The sequence below is a fragment of the Schistocerca americana genome, chromosome X (genome assembly GCF_021461395.2).
Source record: "Schistocerca americana isolate TAMUIC-IGC-003095 chromosome X, iqSchAmer2.1, whole genome shotgun sequence".
Lineage (NCBI taxonomy): Eukaryota > Metazoa > Arthropoda > Insecta > Orthoptera > Acrididae > Schistocerca > Schistocerca americana.
Window position 1 is genome coordinate 161,819,565 of NC_060130.1, and position 20,029 is coordinate 161,839,593.

Consider the following 20,029-nt stretch of genomic DNA (forward strand, 5'->3'; position numbering starts at 1 on the left):
CACAAACCAATTACAGCAGTTGTGGGCCAGCATGTCTCACAAGTGGATACAACAGTCTTGATGACGTCTTCCCCAAATGAATCAGTGCATGCATCCAGGCCAGACAGGGTGCAATGTCATACTGATAAGCTGGTTCATACTGCCAAGTTCTTTGTAAATTTGACTCAGTCTTGTAATCACTGAAATGACATCACATACCCTGTCCTCCCTTAAAGTTTCAATTTGTTTCCTCCTCCCTCCTGCATGCTTCACTGTCTTTTGTCAGGTGGTTTATAATGTAGAAATAAACAGTGTGTGGAAAATATGATTAAATAAAACACTAAACCAAAAGGAATTTAATTAAAATTCTGATTGAATTACTTTCAACTTATATTACTGTATCTGTTATTGGCTGCCTCTGAACCACCCGAGTTTGCCAACTAACTACAACTATATCTGCATTTAGACCTACTGTTACTACACTGTTTTATATTGTCCTCACTGGTATGTGAATACCTTGGCAATCCTCAAGTCTATGTATACCCATTTGGGTGAACACTGCAACTTCTTTAATCTTTCTCTTAACCATTTTTTAGCCATGGATATCATTCTCAATCATGCAGAAAGATAACATTTCTTCTTAGTCTTCTACTTTGCCCTTCAGATCCATTGACATCATTTTGATATTGAGAGTGTCCACTTGATTTTAAAGTTGAGGAACAACTTTTTACATGTGAGACCTTAACTTTCCCCGGCGAATTGAATGTTCAAATGACTTACGGGTTTGCTGCCGGGTTACGTAGTCGACCACCACCGATATTTCGACAGGAGCAGACCCTGCCACTCTCAACAATAGCAGGGTGTGCTCCTGTCGAAATATCGGCGGTGGTCAACGACGTCACCCGGCAGCAATCCCGTAAGTTATTTGAACAATCTTTTAGATATTCAAAATGCAGCAAATTAACTCTAGCCTAAAAATTTTGATCATTTACAGCTGTTTGCGAATTACAGTCTAATTGTCTGTATTCCCTCTCAACCTTGAAACAAGGGCAATTTAAAATGACACGGTTAGCAGAACCTTCCACTCCACATTCACAACTCCATGTAGATGTTTAGGGTATGGACCATGATCTGTTAAGAGGTGCACCATACCTCAAGTAGCATCAATGTTGTGCATACTGAGCCTGTTCTTAATGCCTGAGAACACACTGCATACAGTTAGTTGCATGTTCCATTGATCAATTGCATGGTACGGAAGCTGTTATGAAGTGGAATGTGTCAAGTGCACAAGAAATGCACATATGAAAAGAGATTTTTGGCATTGTGTGGATAGAGAGGTCGACACAAGCAAGAACACCGAGAGAGGGAAAGGTAGGGCAGAAGGGAAGGAAAGAGGACAGAAAGGGAGGGGCACAGGAAAGGAAATGCAGCCTGGGATAGAAGAAGGGGTTACAATAGTTTAGAGCACAATGTGTGCCACGCCACGCATAGGGCTTATTTCAATAGTGGTCTAAGTCCATTTTTGTTCATTCTGAGATACAGAGTCCTAAAGTTAAATGAGCGCTGAAAAATCTGCAGTTGAGATACCTGAAATATTGAAGTATATGTACTTTAATATTTCTGGTATCTCAACTGCAGATTTTTCAGTGCTCATTTAACTTTAGGACTCTGTATCTCAGAATGAGCAAAAATTGACTTGTACCACTATTGAAATAAGCCCTTCATATATATACCCCATGACCTTAAATTGCACAACATGCACATACTATATTAATAGATTTATTTATTACTATTCAAGAATTCATCTATGGTATGGAAGGAGTTGTCAAGGAGATATAATTTCAGTTATTTTTGAAGCTATTGCTGCTGTCTGTCAACATTTTATTTCATCTGGTAATTTGTCAAAAATTTTTATAGCAGCGTATTTTACCCCTTTCTGTGCCAAAGACAGGTAGAGTACAGGATAGTGTAAGTCTTTCTTTTTTCTAGTACTATAATCATGACTGTCACTGTTGTTTTTAAACTGGTCCATGTTGTCGAGAACAAAGTTCATTAGTGAGTAATGTACTGTGAGGCTGTTGTTAGAATTCGCAACCTTTCAAAAACACGCCTACAGGATGTGCGACTATGAACTCCACACATTATTCTAACCACTTTCTTTTGAGCAGTGAAAACTTTTTGTCTAAGGGTTGAGTTACCCCAAAATATTATTCCGTATGACATCAGAAAGTGAAAGTATGTTAGCTTACTAATTTCTATATTCTCAAAATTGGCAATTATTCTGATTGCAAAAGTTTCTGAACCTAGTCGCTTTAGAAGATCCAATTCGAATGGTAGCAACATTTCGAAGCCACATAATTGCTCACAACAAACCAGGTACTGTCCACGGTAGGAAGTGCAGTGTTTAGACTCATCCAGAAACTATTTCCTAATGCCACTCCGAGTGGACTTTCGTATGATCAAGTTGTAGATTCGCTAACTAACTATTATGACCAACAAGTGAATGTGGTAGCAGCCTGGTACTATTTCTTTAGTTGCAAGGAACAGTCAGAACAAACTTATCGCATGTGGGTAACAGATTTGCAGGTATGACGAAGAAATGTAAATTCAAATGTGCTTGTGGTGCTTTATATTCAGACATTATGTTGTGTGATGCGACCGTATACAATGTAACTGATTTCAAACTGAGGGAACAGATTTTCAAACAGTCCGATCCATCATCTCAGCACACAGTGCAAATACTAGATCAGTATGATTCCGATGCCTCGTAGGCCGGTAAGTTTGAGCAGCCAGCAATTTGTCAGGTCACGTCATTCCTTGCTCGCAACCGACCCATTAGGCAGCAACACCTTGCACACACTACGCTGCGTAAACAGTTCTCTAAACAGGCAGTTACACAGGCGAACAAAATTAAATCATGCCCTCGGTGCTATTTATGACACAAATGCCAAGACTGCCCGTCCAAACAAGCACAATGTTATGCTTGTGGAAAGAAAGGACATGTACAATCCGTATGTTTGCAACAGAACAAACTTAACAATTCCACACACTCACACAAATCTAGTCACAATGTTCATGTCATCAATGCCATGTATTCAAAGCCTGCTACAGGCATTAGCAAAACTAGCTTCCGAACGATTTCTTTAGTGCTATGCCAGCCCAACAAGCTTTTTGTACATTTGCATATTAGTGGAAAGTGTGTGAAATTTCAGTTGGATATGGGTGCCTCTGTTACATTGCTGGATCGTAACACACAAGAACAGTTAGGCTCTTCTAAAACTAGCATGCATTTGATAGCATAAAATGGACTAGACATTCCCGTTCTCAGAAAATGTACTTTGCCTGCTATGTATCGATCGCATATGCGACCTGTGACTTTCACTGTGCTACACTCATGTGAGTGTGAGAACATATTGGCCTTGATTCTTTTTATTTGTTTGCCTTTAAAATTCAGGACAATGTCTTGTCAGTGTCTGCATTTAATGCAAAAGATGGAGTACCTAGCTTGCTAAAGGAATTCCCTGAACTCTTTTCTGAAGGTTTAGACAAGGCTAACAATTTTTTTGTACATACTACTACGAAAGACACTGCTCAGCCGAAATTTTTCCAGGCCACAAATGTTCCCATTCCATTATGGGACAACGTTGCTGCTGAACTTAAAGAATTGCAAGATAGTGGAGCTATTGCGCCCACACAAGCTAGTCAATGAGCGACTCCACTGGTTTTGCTTCCCAAACTTTCAGGCCGCATTCGTCTCTGTGTTGATTTAAAGTGTACAGTCAACCAACGAACTATGATTCATACTTATCCATTGCCATGCCCAGAGGATCTCATGGACAGATTAGGTGTTGGTCGTTACATTTCAAAAATTGATTTTCGTGATGTACATCTTCAAATACCACTAAATGAAGGAGTTCAAGAAGTGTGTGTTGTGAACACTCATTTAGGCTTTCAAATAACTTCTGGGAATTCAGCCAGGTAACACTTTCAGCGACAGCCGATATTTCAGTGGGAGAACACCCCGCGCCATTTACAAGGCAAACTGCAATGGACAGGTGATGTATATGCAAATTAAAATCCTCAGTTCTCGGTCTGATGCATGAAAGATAACACACACGCTCAACACTAGTGCCACCAAAGATGACCAAAGTCAGAGCTATCGATAGACTATGAACTCAGAGGTGAGGTAGCATTGGCTCTGTCCCTCTGTTTTTCGACAAGGGAGAGAGCCGGATTCCAAACAGAGTTTAAACAAAAACCTCCATCCCTGTTAACGGGGTTGCTCGCTAATTTAATCTCAACTGCCTCCTTAATAACACTGTCCCAATAGCTGGACGTGCATGCCAATATCTCGGTGTTGTTACATAACATGGGGTGACAAGTATACAAGCAATGTTCAGCAATAACAGATTTACTTGGCTGCTGTAATCGTGTGTGCCATTTATGCTCAGTACATTGATCCTCCATGGTCCTGATGGTTTGACCAATATATGCCATGCCACAGCTACAAGGAATGCGATATACACTGGTCTCACGCAGACCAAGATCATCCTTAACAGAACTCAAAATGCTCTAATTTTAAGTGGAGGTCAGAAAACACATTTCACATCATATTTCTGTAAAATACAACCGATCTTGTTGGAAGTGTTTCCTATGTATGGTAAAAAGGCAGTAGACTTAGGTGTCGACTCAGAATTACCATTAATCATCCGATGTACAGTTGGTTGATAGTGCAACACACGTTCAATCTGTCTATCACTATAACCATTTTGACGAAATGTAACTTCAAGATGGGACAGGTCAGCTGGCAAAGTCTCAGTGTCAGAAACGACATGTGCCCTGTGTACCAAGGTACGAAGTACCCCTTCACTCTGAGCCGGATGGTGACAACTATTAGCCCTGTAAGTACAATAGGTGTGAGTATGTTTCTTGTAGACAGCATGTCCCAATGATACATCATCCTTCCTCCTAACCAACACGTCAAGAAAGGGAAGGCAACCATCCTCTTCCACCTCCATCGTAAAACGAATGTTCAGGTGGATCAAGTTCAGATGTTCTAGAAAGGCATTCAAATTCTCCCTACCATGAGGCCAAACAACAAAGGTATCATCAACATATCTAAAGAAACAGGCGGGTTTCAAAGGCGTCGACTCCAATGCACGTTCCTCGAAGTCTTCCATAAACAAATTTGCGATCACAGGAGACAACGGACTACCCATCATAACTCCATCTGTCTGCTTGTAATACTGGTCATTTTCCAACGGTATTTGGAACAGCTGACTGCTCAAGTGCCAAACTGCTGAAATTATTTGGACAGTATTGTCATAGCAGGTCGTGCATCTTAAGAACACATTGCAAATTTAAGTGCTTTGTTTCGTGTGTCATCTAATGCAGGACTAAAGTGTAGACTGGGCAAGTGTTATTTTTTTAAACCTGAGTTGTAGTATCTTGGTCATCTCATAAACAGCTAAGGTGTACATCCTCTTCAGTTGCATTTGTTAGCGATACGAGATTTGCCAGTCCCTCCCAATGTCGCAGAATTGCAGTCAGTCTTAGGGAAAACTAAATACTACATTCGGTTCATACCGAATGCTCCACAAATTGCAGCTCGCTTGCATCGCAAGAATGTCCCCTTTTTTTGGACAGATGAGTGCCAAGAAGCTTTTCAAAAACTTAAAAGATGCATTGCTTAGTGATCGATGTTTGGTGCACTTTGATCCCGACAAACCAGTTGTGTTGCAAGTTGATGCTTCCTCTTATAGAGTTGGCGCATTACTTTTGCACAGAACTGGTGATAACGGCAGACCTACTGCTTTCACATCAAAAGTATTGTCCCAAGCTCAGTGTAACTACTCGCAAATGGAGAAAGAGGCATTGATTATTGTGTATGGTGTCACCAAATTCCACCACTATTTGTATGACAGGATATTCTACTTAGTAATAGATCACAAGCCAGTTCCTGTATGAACTGCCCTAAAATTGCAAAGATGGTCTTTGTTGTTGTCTCCATACCAGTACGAGATTGTATGTCGTCAGACAGCCCAACATGGCAATGCAGATGCACTTTCATGTCTTCTGGTTGGCCCTGATATGGAATGCTCAGGATTCTGAATTGCTTCAATCCTTTCCTCTGAACTATAGGAAAATTGCACAGGCCACAGAAACTGATTCAGGTTTGAACATTTTGCTAAAACACATTCATACAACTTGGTCTCGCTCACTGTATAGCATGAAGAATGCTGTAGTGCGCCGATACTTTGGACTTCGGCATAGCCTCGCTATACAGGAAGGTGTGATTCTTGTTTGAAATGACAGTGGACAGTCATGTGTGTTGATCCCCAAAGCTTTGGGGGGGGGGGGGGGGGGGGCGGAGTGTTGCAGTTACTTCACCAAGGACACGGGGGGATTGTTCGTACAATACAGTTAGTGCATCGCCACTGTACATAGCAGCGTATGGACACCCAAAAAGAACAGAGGACATCACAGTGTCACACTTGTAAGGAAAATCAGTCCATTCCACCACAAAAATTTTCTGCTGGCCTAAGTGGCAATCATCATGACAAAGTGTGCACATAGACTTTGCGAGATCTTTTCAGAACACTCGTTGGATGATTGTGGTAGACTCTTATCGCAAGTTTCCCTTTGCTGTGCCAATGACCTTGACAGCATCATGCAGCACAATTCAGGTGTTGCCCTCTATTTTTTGCCCTGAAGGTTTGCGTCAGGACCTTCAAGCAGCAGATGGCCATACTTCACACTGCACAAATCAGGGAGCATGAATTGCAACTTTTTATTGCCTCCTATCATTCGCATCCATGAGATGGACCATCGCCAGCAGAATTTCTTCACGGCCGCCACCATCGGACACTGCTCCACCCTCCTCAGCATCCGGTACCAAAGGAAGGCCACAAGTAACGTTTCGCGCTGCATGATATTGTGTTTTACAAGGTTTTTAGCAGTAGCAGAAGGCGCGCGTGAAGCAGCACATGCATTTATCTCCTATCAGACCCAGACAGATTGCAGCGCCGACATCACAATCAAATTCGTCACTGTCATGTGCACGGTGATCCATCTGTGTCTCTCCCCCCAGACTCATGGATCTCGAGGACAGCGCGGCCACCGCAGCCACCAGAAGGTGTCATCACAACACCGCGGGATCCCCCAATGGAGTCTGAGCCTCTGCCTCCTCTCGGCCTACCAATGGAGCTAGACCTGACGACGCCGTTGCAGCTGACACCTTCTACATCTGGTTATGGTCCTCAGGAGGTGGACGCGTACCCTGCTGGTCATTTTCCGGGGGACTCTTCTGACAGAGCAAAGGCCAGATGGCAGTGTACAACCGGAAGCCTGATGTAGCCTGTAGCCACAGATTCCGGTCCAGCACAGCATCCACACTACTGCTCTCCTGCCATTGTCGAGCTATGAATACAACGATGGTCCATCGCTTTGAGGGGTGGAATGTTGCGGCGTAACGTCAAGTATCAGCATGTTGGTCAAAACCGTTAGAGCAGAGAGGGCTGTGGAGAAGACGTCAGCCAATAGTACGCTGACCGAACCCTGTCTAGGATGACAACAAAACAGCAGCGCCAACTACACAAAGAGGACATAAGTGCCACGCCGCCTGGCCGCAGCTCAGTTGAAAACTAGCCATTCTACATGCTCTATAGCAGCAACCTAGGAACTGTATTTCTTCTCTTGTGTTACAAATTGTATATACTGAAGACATTGCTTGTGTTTCATGTCATCCTTTGCTTGCAACATCTCACTGTAAATTTCTCAAAGTTAAGTATTGTTATTTATCTTACTGTAATAAAAATTCATTAATACAGTTTGCTTGAATTGTTGTCTAGGGATCCAACAAAGCAAGTTTCCAAGGCACCCCATAGTTGACGAGTGGGTAAGACACAACAAAACCGTGTTCAGGTACTTTGATTTCGTGGCACTGTCACTGGTAACGTTACCATTGCTCTTGTCTGCAGCTGATAACTCCTGATGCAGCAGACGAGATGTGGCATGCTGATGTTGTGCGACAATACAACACGTGGTCAAGAATGTTAGAGCAGAGAGGGCTGTGGAGAAGACGTCAGCCAATAGTACGCTGACTGACCCCTGTCTAGGACGACGACGAGACAGCAGCGGCATCTACACAAAGAGCACATAAGTGCCACGGGCTGGCCATGGCCCAGTTAAAGACTAGCCGTTCTACGAGCTCTATTGCAGTGACTTAGGAACTGTATTTCTTCTCTTGTGTTACAAATTGTATATACTAAAGAGACTGGTTGTGTTTCATGTCACCCTTTGCTTGCGATATCTCATTGTAAATTTTTCACAGTTAAGTATTGTCATTTATCTTACTGTAATAAAAATTCATTAATACGACTTGCTTGAATTGTAGTCTAGTGATCCGCTGCTTGTCACTGCCATTCATAAAATTTCTGCTTGTCATCTTCCAAGAGGATATATAGGAGCTCTGCTGTTTCTACGTTACAACAAATATTTAAGTATGAGAGTTCTCTCTCTCTCTCTCTCTCTCTCTCTCTCTCTCTCTCTCTCTCTCTCTCTTTTTCTTTTAAATCATGTCTGCACTACTGGAAACCAAGTTCTTTTTCAATTTTCCTTAATTTTGTAAATTTATATTCACAATGCACCACTTCGTAATGCACCATTGCAATCATAACAGGACCAGAAGCAATCTAAATCTGAAAAAAAATTGATGTGGACTGTCAAAACAGCTATAGATGAGCACCCATGGAACGAAACGCACTGTGCATTGATATAAAAGCATGATTGTGACTTAAGGCGGTTGTTCTTTATTTTACGAATGTAATACAGTCACAAATGAAACACTGGATAAAATGAAGTGGCTTTTTCTTTTATTTCCCCCCCCCAGGCATCTTAAAATACTTTACATTCAATGTATTCAAGTTCACACAACTTCCTTCTCTTCCGATTAAAAAATATCATGTCTTGTGATGGCAAAGAAATTCAGAAGCACTGGCAGATAACATAACAATTTAAACTAAATGTCAGTTAATGCTCTTGCAGTATAACTCCCAAAATCTTATGGATACAAAAGAATTAAAATGTTTCTTTACGGAATAGTTTTATACCTATGAGTAAGAATGTCACCACAAACTTTGTACAATAGCTTCCTATACTCTTCACTGTTTAACACCTTCTGCCTGGTTCTTTACCTAAAGATACAGACCTGCACGGATGGAAACATCAACCCATAACAGAGTTCTTTCTGCAAGTGAACCCTCTCCTCATAATCAAGAATAATTTCTTATACCTGCCACAAACTATGTTCTTAAACCAATGAAACAACATTTCAAGACCGATTCAATGTTACATCTACCATGATTCCAATTATTCAAAGTGAAAATACCATGAGTGATTACAAAATGCTTAATTCAGTGACTGAACTAAACAAATTTACTCACCAACAGAGCCTTCCTTCGACAGTCGTCTTTGGAAATCTCCCTCAAAGTATGACTTTCCATATCTTGGCACATCTGAAATTTTGGTAACAGGATTATTTATGTATCAAATTTCAACATGCTAACAAAGTTTAATTTTCAACTACCGCTCACTTCAGTTACATATACTTCATAAACATGTTGAATGAGAGAGTTGTGTCCACAGTTATTTTTAATTAAACATTGCCACCAACTTTTGAAGAGTAATAGCACAATGAAATAGTAACAATGTAACATGAAAAACTTCATTCCAATAATTGGCACACTACCACCAGTTTACGATACACTTTCTTGCAAGCACCATGAATGAATTACTATTCAGAGAACCCTACTTTAAGTTCAAACTTCATTGCTGTATGATAACCAATCCTCTTATCCACCTACCTCTATGCCCATCACCGTCTCATTAAACCTTACTGCCCTCATCATAACTTCACTCCCCCACCCCACAAGCCAATCTATCATAACTAACCCTGAACAAGATTCCCTTATCTACCTCTCGCTCCCAAATCTCCACTCTGAACTGTGCACAATGCACACACGCTCTATATCGAGAACCAGCGTCTCCACCTTGTTGTGACAAGAGATAAACTTCTGTTACACTCTCAGAGCTATAAATCTTACTTCCGGTGTTTCTTTCATGAATCTGTGAAGCTCTTTATAAATTTGGCTTCCACATAACTACATATTTTATAATAATTTCTTCTTTGTGATCAGATGTCTCTCCACAAAAGTGGCAAAATGAATTGCAATTTAAAATTTTAATGATGTTCATATTGCAATATTAAATACATTACATGTATGTGAGTTCAAACATTGACTGTCAGTAACAACTTATACCTGAAGAAAAAGACACCTAAACTGCACCATTGCCCCAGTGATCTTCACATGATTGATTCTAACAGCACAAGGCTATTGGACCTAGCAACCAATTTTACATAGCAGATGCAAAGGAAGAATTTCTAAATGTGAGATGTACTAGTCCCTGCCTCAGTCATAAATACTAATACTGCAGTTCTGAAAAGAAAAGTATTCAAATGATGCATTAAACACGTAAGCACTCAAAATGTCAGTATTAATGGGCAACACAAATAGCCATGTAATTTTGTACTAAGTTCTTCGTCATTACAACTCCCTTGGAAGTGGCAAATGTTGTTTTTCAGGCCACAGTTATTCAATTCAAAACTTCCTACTTCAAGAGAATATCATTTTGTTAAATTGCAATGAATCTTTACATACATGGAATTCAAAGATACTTTAACAGTAACGTCACAGTATAAGAGTATGTTCTGCTGAATGGTATGATAAGCTGGGCTATGTAATTGACTTCTGGCAGCAAATATTTGTTAACTATTGTGAATACATTTTATCAGGTTAAAAATTCTGGTTCCAGCTCAAACCCAAGACACATTACAATGCCAGTAAAGTGCATAAAAGCCATAAACCCCAAGGCCTTTACAAAGCGACACCTAAAAAAGCTCGTCAGATGTCACTGTTTGAAATATTTTCCGATTTATCACTGACCAGATACAAGCAATTGTTTAAACAATGAAGGCTCTTGTACGATACAGAAATAAAAAGGAAAAATCTTCCAAAACCTCTTGTTTGACTATTCCTAAATAAATGACATATTCACGTTTGTCCATGCGACTTCAGGCATAATGTAGACTACTAGTTCTGTATCTTCTTATTACACTATACTTGATTGCTCCCATTATTAAGGTACTATCTGTCATAGCACGTTAGTCCATGCCTGAACTCTGTCACTATGCTGCAACAAGTTTATTGTTCATCAGTCAAATCTGTGGCAGTAGGCAAACAATTTACTACACTCATTATGTTGCACTCTGCTGGAAAAAATAATCTATGAGGCATGGTACAAAACAAACTTGATAAATGTTGTAAATCTGTCTGCTTACAAAACATTTACAACTAGCATAAAAGATAAAAGTAGGGCCACTTGCCGCCTTCCCCCCCCCCCCCCCCCCTCCCGACACACACACACACACACACACACACACACACACACACACACACACACACACACACAAAAGGACGCGCGCATGGTGGGGGGGGGGGGGCAGGAAGGGGAAGAAGGTGTAGAGTAAGTGACTGATGGACTGGACTGCACTGCACTGCACTTGACACAGGCAGGCAGCGAGAGAGGGAGGAGAGAATGAATTCAACTTTTCTGCTACATAGAACCCTTCTGCTTGTCCTTGCTATTCATAACCTTTCTGCTTGTCATCCTTCAAGAGGCTACACAGATTTACATTACAACAAATATTTATGAATGAGAGTAGTCTCATTTCTTTTTTAAATCATGTCATCACTACTGGAACCTAAGTTACTTTTCGATTTTTCTTAATTTTGTAAATTTATATTCACAATGTACCACTTTACAATACACCATTGTAATCCTACAAGGACCAGAAGCAATCTAAATATAAAAAAGTGACGTAGATAAAGAAACACTGGATAAAATGAAGTGGCTTTTTATCCCCCCCCCCCAGGCGTCTTAAAATACTTTACATTCAATGTATTCAAGTTCACACAACTTCCTTCTCTTCCCATTAAAAAATATCATGTCTTGTGATGACAAAGAAATTCAGAAGTACTGGCAGATAACATAACTATTTAAACTAAATGTCAGTTAATGCTCTTGCAGTATAACTCCCAAAATCTTTGGGATCACAAAGAATTAAAATGTTTCTTTATGGAACAGTTTTATACTTATGAGTAAGAATGTCACCACAACTTTGTACAATAGCTTTCTATACTCTCCACTGTTTAACACCTTGTGCCTGGTTCTTTACCTAAAGATACAGACCTGCACGGATGGAAACATCAACCCATAACAGAGTTCTTTCTGCAAGTGAACCCTCTCCTCATAATCAAGAATAGTTTCTTATACCTGCCACAAACTATGTCCTTAAACCAATGAAACAACATTTCAAGACCGATTCAATGTTACATCTACCATGATTCCAATTATTCAAAGTGAAAATACCATGAGTGATTACAAAATGCTTAATTCAGTGACTGAACTAAACAAATTTACTCACCAACAGAGCCTTCCTTCGACAGTCGTCTTTGGAAATCTCCCTCAAAGTATGACTTTCCATATCTTGGCACATCTGAAATTTTGATAACAGGATTATTTATGTATCGAATTTCAACATGCTAACAAAGTTTAATTTTCAACTACCGCTCACTTCAGTTACATATACTTCATAAACATGTTGAATGAGAGAGTTGTGTCCACAATTATTTTTAATTAAACATTTCCACCAACTTTTGAAGAGTAATAGCACAATGAAATAGTAACAATTTTTACATGAAAAACTTCATTCCCATAATTGGCACAGTACCACCAGTTTTCGATACACTTTCTTGCTTGCATCATGAACACATTACTTTAGGTTCAAACTTCATTGCTGCATGATAACCAATCCTCTCATTCACCTACCTCTATGCCCATCACCATCTCATTAAACCTTACTGCCCTCATCATAACTTCACCCCTCACCCACCAAAACATAACCCCTTCTGCTATACTTTCTTACTCTATCATAACTAACCCTGAACAAGATTCCCTTATCTACCTCTCACTCCCAAATCTCCACTCTGAACTGTGCACAATGCACACACGCTCTATATCGAGAACCAGCGTCTCCACCTTGTTGTGACAAGAGATAAACTTCTGTTACACTCTCAGAGCTATAAATCTTACTTCCGGTGTTTCTTTCATGAATCTGTGAAGCTCTTTATAAATTTGGCTTCCACATAACTACATATTTTATAATAATTTCTTCTTTGTGATCAGATGTCTCTCCACAAAAGTGGCAAAATGAATTGCAATTCAAAATTTTAATGATGTTCATATTGCAATATTAAATACATTACATGTATGTGAGTTCAAACATTGACTGTCAGTAACAACTTATACCTGAAGAAAAAGACACCTAAACTGCACCATTGCCCCAGTGATCTTCACATGATTGATTCTAACAGCACAAGGCTACTGGACCTAGCAACCAATTTTACATAGCAGATGCAAAGGAAGAATTTCTAAATGTGAGATGTACTAGTCCCTGCCTCAGTCATAAATACTAATACTGCAGTTCTGAAAAGAAAAGTATTCAAATGATGCATTAAACACGTAAGCACTCAAAATGTCAGTATTAATGGGCAACACAAATAGCCATGTAATTTTGTACTAAGTTCTTCGTCATTACAACTCCCTTGGAAGTGGCAAATGTTGTTTTTCAGGCCACAGTTATTCAATTCAAAACTTCCTACTTCAAGAGAATATCATTTTGTTAAATTGCAATGAATCTTTACATACATGGAATTCAAAGATACTTTAACAGTAACGTCACAGTATAAGAGTATGTTCTGCTGAATGGTATGATAAGCTGTGCTATGTAATTGACTTCTGGCAGCAAATATTTGTTAACTATTGTGAATACATTTTATCAGGTTAAAAATTCTGGTTCCAGCTCAAACCCAAGACACATTACAATGCCAGTAAAGTGCATAAAAGCCATAAACCCCAAGGCCTTTACAAAGCGACACCTAAAAAAGCTCGTCAGATGTCACTGTTTGAAATATTTTCCGATTTATCACTGACCAGATACAAGCAATTGTTTAAACAATGAAGGCTCTTGTACGATACAGAAATAAAAAGGAAAAATCTTCCAAAACCTCTTGTTTGACTATTCCTAAATAAATGACATATTCACGTTTGTCCATGCGACTTCAGGCATAATGTAGACTACTAGTTCTGTATCTTCTTATTACACTATACTTGATTGCTCCCATTATTAAGGTACTATCTGTCATAGCACGTTAGTCCATGCCTGAACTCTGTCACTATGCTGCAACAAGTTTATTGTTCATCAGTCAAATCTGTGGCAGTAGGCAAACAATTTACTACACTCATTATGTTGCACTCTGCTGGAAAAAATAATCTATGAGGCATGGTACAAAACAAACTTGATAAATGTTGTAAATCTGTCTGCTTACAAAACATTTACAACTAGCATAAAAGATAAAAGTAGGGCCACTTGCCGCCTTCCCCCCCCGCCCCCCCCCCCCCCCGACACACACACACACACACACACACACACACACACACACACACACACACACAAAAGGACGCGCGCACGGTGGGGGGGGGGGGGGGGGCAGGAAGGGGAAGAAGGTGTAGAGTAAGTGACTGATGGACTGGACTGCACTGCACTGCACTTGACACAGGCAGGCAGCGAGAGAGGGAGGAGAGAATGAATTCAACTTTTCTGCTACATAGAACCCTTCTGCTTGTCCTTGCTATTCATAACCTTTCTGCTTGTCATCCTTCAAGAGGCTACACAGATTTACATTACAACAAATATTTATGAATGAGAGTAGTCTCATTTCTTTTTTAAATCATGTCATCACTACTGGAACCTAAGTTACTTTTCGATTTTTCTTAATTTTGTAAATTTATATTCACAATGTACCACTTTACAATACACCATTGTAATCCTACAAGGACCAGAAGCAATCTAAATATAAAAAAGTGACGTAGATAAAGAAACACTAGATAAAATGAAGTGGCTTTTTATCCCCCCCCAGGCGTCTTAAAATACTTTACATTCAATGTATTCAAGTTCACACAACTTCCTTCTCTTCCCATTAAAAAATATCATGTCTTGTGATGACAAAGAAATTCAGAAGCACTGGCAGATAACATAACTATTTAAACTAAATGTCAGTTAATGCTCTTGCAGTATAACTCCCAAAATCTTTGGGATCACAAAGAATTAAAATGTTTCTTTATGGAACAGTTTTATACTTATGAGTAAGAATGTCACCACAACTTTGTACAATAGCTTTCTATACTCTCCACTGTTTAACACCTTCTGCCTGGTTCTTTACCTAAAGATACAGACCTGCACGGATGGAAACATCAACCCATAACAGAGTTCTTTCTGCAAGTGAACCCTCTCCTCATAATCAAGAATAGTTTCTTATACCTGCCACAAACTATGTCCTTAAACCAATGAAACAACATTTCAAGACCGATTCAATGTTACATCTACCATGATTCCAATTATTCAAAGTGAAAATACCATGAGTGATTACAAAATGCTTAATTCAGTGATTGAACTAAACAAATTTACTCACCAACAGAGCCTTCCTTCGACAGTCGTCTTTGGAAATCTCCCTCAAAGTATGACTTTCCATATCTTGGCACATCTGAAATTTTGATAACAGGATTATTTATGTATCGAATTTCAACATGCTAACAAAGTTTAATTTTCAACTACCGCTCACTTCAGTTACATATATTTCATAAACATGTTGAATGAGAGAGTTGTGTCCACAATTATTTTTAATTAAACATTTCCACCAACTTTTGAAGAGTAATAGCACAATGAAATAGTAACAATTTTTACATGAAAAACTTCATTCCCATAATTGGCACAGTACCACCAGTTTTCGATACACTTTCTTGCTTGCATCATGAACACATTACTTTAGGTTCAAACTTCATTGCTGCATGATAACCAATCCTCTCATTCACCTACCTCTATGCCCATCACCATCTCATTAAACCTTACTGCCCTCATCATAACTTCACCCCTCACCCACCAAAACATAACCCCTTCTGCTATACTTTCTTACTCTATCATAACTAACCCTGAACAAGATTCCCTTATCTACCTCTCGCTCCCAAATCTCCACTCTGAACTGTGCACAATGCACACACGCTCTATATCGAGAACCAGCGTCTCCACCTTGTTGTGACAAGAGATAAACTTCTGTTACACTCTCAGAGCTATAAATCTTACTTCCGGTGTTTCTTTCATGAATCTGTGAAGCTCTTTATAAATTTGGCTTCCACATAACTACATATTTTATAATAATTTCTTCTTTGTGATCAGATGTCTCTCCACAAAAGTGGCAAAATGAATTGCAATTTAAAATTTTAATGATGTTCATATTGCAATATTAAATACATTACATGTATGTGAGTTCAAACATTGACTGTCAGTAACAACTTATACCTGAAGAAAAAGACACCTAAACTGCACCATTGCCCCAGTGATCTTCACATGATTGATTCTAACAGCACAAGGCTATTGGACCTAGCAACCAATTTTACATAGCAGATGCAAAGGAAGAATTTCTAAATGTGAGATGTACTAGTCCCTGCCTCAGTCATAAATACTAATACTGCAGTTCTGAAAAGAAAAGTATTCAAATGATGCATTAAACACGTAAGCACTCAAAATGTCAGTATTAATGGGCAACACAAATAGCCATGTAATTTTGTACTAAGTTCTTCGTCATTACAACTCCCTTGGAAGTGGCAAATGTTGTTTTTCAGGCCACAGTTATTCAATTCAAAACTTCCTACTTCAAGAGAATATCATTTTGTTAAATTGCAATGAATCTTTACATACATGGAATTCAAAGATACTTTAACAGTAACGTCACAGTATAAGAGTATGTTCTGCTGAATGGTATGATAAGCTGTGCTATGTAATTGACTTCTGGCAGCAAATATTTGTTAACTATTGTGAATACATTTTATCAGGTTAAAAATTCTGGTTCCAGCTCAAACCCAAGACACATTACAATGCCAGTAAAGTGCATAAAAGCCATAAACCCCAAGGCCTTTACAAAGCGACACCTAAAAAAGCTCGTCAGATGTCACTGTTTGAAATATTTTCCGATTTATCACTGACCAGATACAAGCAATTGTTTAAACAATGAAGGCTCTTGTACGATACAGAAATAAAAAGGAAAAATCTTCCAAAACCTCTTGTTTGACTATTCCTAAATAAATGACATATTCACGTTTGTCCATGCGACTTCAGGCATAATGTAGACTACTAGTTCTGTATCTTCTTATTACACTATACTTGATTGCTCCCATTATTAAGGTACTATCTGTCATAGCACGTTAGTCCATGCCTGAACTCTGTCACTATGCTGCAACAAGTTTATTGTTCATCAGTCAAATCTGTGGCAGTAGGCAAACAATTTACTACACTCATTATGTTGCACTCTGCTGGAAAAAATAATCTATGAGGCATGGTACAAAACAAACTTGATAAATGTTGTAAATCTGTCTGCTTACAAAACATTTACAACTAGCATAAAAGATAAAAGTAGGGCCACTTGCCGCCTTCCCCCCCCGCCCCCCCCCCCGACACACACACACACACACACACACACACACACACACACACACACAAAAGGACGCGCGCACGGTGGGGGGGGGGGGGGGGCAGGAAGGGGAAGAAGGTGTAGAGTAAGTGACTGATGGACTGGACTGCACTGCACTGCACTTGACACAGGCAGGCAGCGAGAGAGGGAGGAGAGAATGAATTCAACTTTTCTGCTACATAGAACCCTTCTGCTTGTCCTTGCTATTCATAACCTTTCTGCTTGTCATCCTTCAAGAGGCTACACAGATTTACATTACAACAAATATTTATGAATGAGAGTAGTCTCATTTCTTTTTTAAATCATGTCATCACTACTGGAACCTAAGTTACTTTTCGATTTTTCTTAATTTTGTAAATTTATATTCACAATGTACCACTTTACAATACACCATTGTAATCCTACAAGGACCAGAAGCAATCTAAATATAAAAAAGTGACGTAGATAAAGAAACACTGGATAAAATGAAGTGGCTTTTTATCCCCCCCCCCCCCCAGGCATCTTAAAATACTTTACATTCAATGTATTCAAGTTCACACAACTTCCTTCTCTTCCCATTAAAAAATATCATGTCTTGTGATGACAAAGAAATTCAGAAGCACTGGCAGATAACATAACTATTTAAACTAAATGTCAGTTAATGCTCTTGCAGTATAACTCCCAAAATCTTTGGGATCACAAAGAATTAAAATGTTTCTTTATGGAACAGTTTTATACTTATGAGTAAGAATGTCACCACAACTTTGTACAATAGCTTTCTATACTCTCCACTGTTTAACACCTTCTGCCTGGTTCTTTACCTAAAGATACAGACCTGCACGGATGGAAACATCAACCCATAACAGAGTTCTTTCTGCAAGTGAACCCTCTCCTCATAATCAAGAATAGTTTCTTATACCTGCCACAAACTATGTCCTTAAACCAATGAAACAACATTTCAAGACCGATTCAATGTTACATCTACCATGATTCCAATTATTCAAAGTGAAAATACCATGAGTGATTACAAAATGCTTAATTCAGTGATTGAACTAAACAAATTTACTCACCAACAGAGCCTTCCTTCGACAGTCGTCTTTGGAAATCTCCCTCAAAGTATGACTTTCCATATCTTGGCACATCTGAAATTTTGATAACAGGATTATTTATGTATCGAATTTCAACATGCTAACAAAGTTTAATTTTCAACTACCGCTCACTTCGGTTACATATACTTCATAAACATGTTGAATGAGAGAGTTGTGTCCACAATTATTTTTAATTAAACATTTCCACCAACTTTTGAAGAGTAATAGAACAATGAAATAGTAACAATTTTTACATGAAAAACTTCATTCCCATAATTGGCACAGTACCACCAGTTTTCGATACACTTTCTTGCTTGCATCATGAACACATTACTTTAGGTTCAAACTTCATTGCTGCATGATAACCAATCCTCTCATTCACCTACCTCTATGCCCATCACCATCTCATTAAACCTTACTGCCCTCATCATAACTTCACCCCTCACCCACCAAAACATAACCCCTTCTGCTATACTTTCTTACTCTATCATAACTAACCCTGAACAAGATTCCCTTATCTACCTCTCGCTCCCAAATCTCCACTCTGAACTGTGCACAATGCACACACGCTCTATATCGAGAACCAGCGTCTCCACCTTGTTGTGACAAGAGATAAACTTCTGTTACACTCTCAGAGCTATAAATCTTACTTCCGGTGTTTCTTTCATGAATCTGTGAAGCTCTTTATAAATTTGGCTTCCACATAACTACATATTTTATAATAATTTCTTCTTTGTGATCAGATGTCTCTCCACAAAAGTGGCAAAATGAATTGCAATTTAAAATTTTAATGATGTTCATATTGCAATATTAAATACATTACATGTATGTGAGTTCAAACATTGACTGTCAGTAACAACTTATACCTGAAGAAAAAGACACCTAAACTGCACCATTGCCCCAGTGATCTTCACATGATTGATTCTAACAGCACAAGGCTATTGGACCTAGCAACCAATTTTACATAGCAGATGCAAAGGAAGAATTTCTAAATGTGAGATGTACTAGTCCCTGCCTCAGTCATAAATACTAATACTGCAGTTCTGAAAAGAAAAGTATTCAAATGATGCATTAAACACGTAAGCACTCAAAATGTCAGTATTAATGGGCAACACAAATAGCCATGTAATTTTGTACTAAGTTCTTCGTCATTACAACTCCCTTGGAAGTGGCAAATGTTGTTTTTCAGGCCACAGTTATTCAATTCAAAACTTCCTACTTCAAGAGAATATCATTTTGTTAAATTGCAATGAACCTTTACATACATGGAATTCAAAGATA

The 20,029-nt window shown here is 39.0% G+C and overlaps 1 protein-coding gene across 1 annotated transcript in view; it reads right to left on the reverse strand.

Moving 5' to 3' along the window:
• Positions 1-20,029, reverse strand: part of LOC124555881 — a 176,796-nt gene that overhangs the window by 76,116 nt on the left and 80,651 nt on the right. Inside the window, exon 9 of the mRNA XM_047129942.1 lies at positions 9,423-9,494. Coding sequence (XP_046985898.1) covers positions 9,423-9,494 — 72 coding nt within the window. The remainder of the gene's footprint in view (positions 1-9,422; positions 9,495-20,029) is intronic.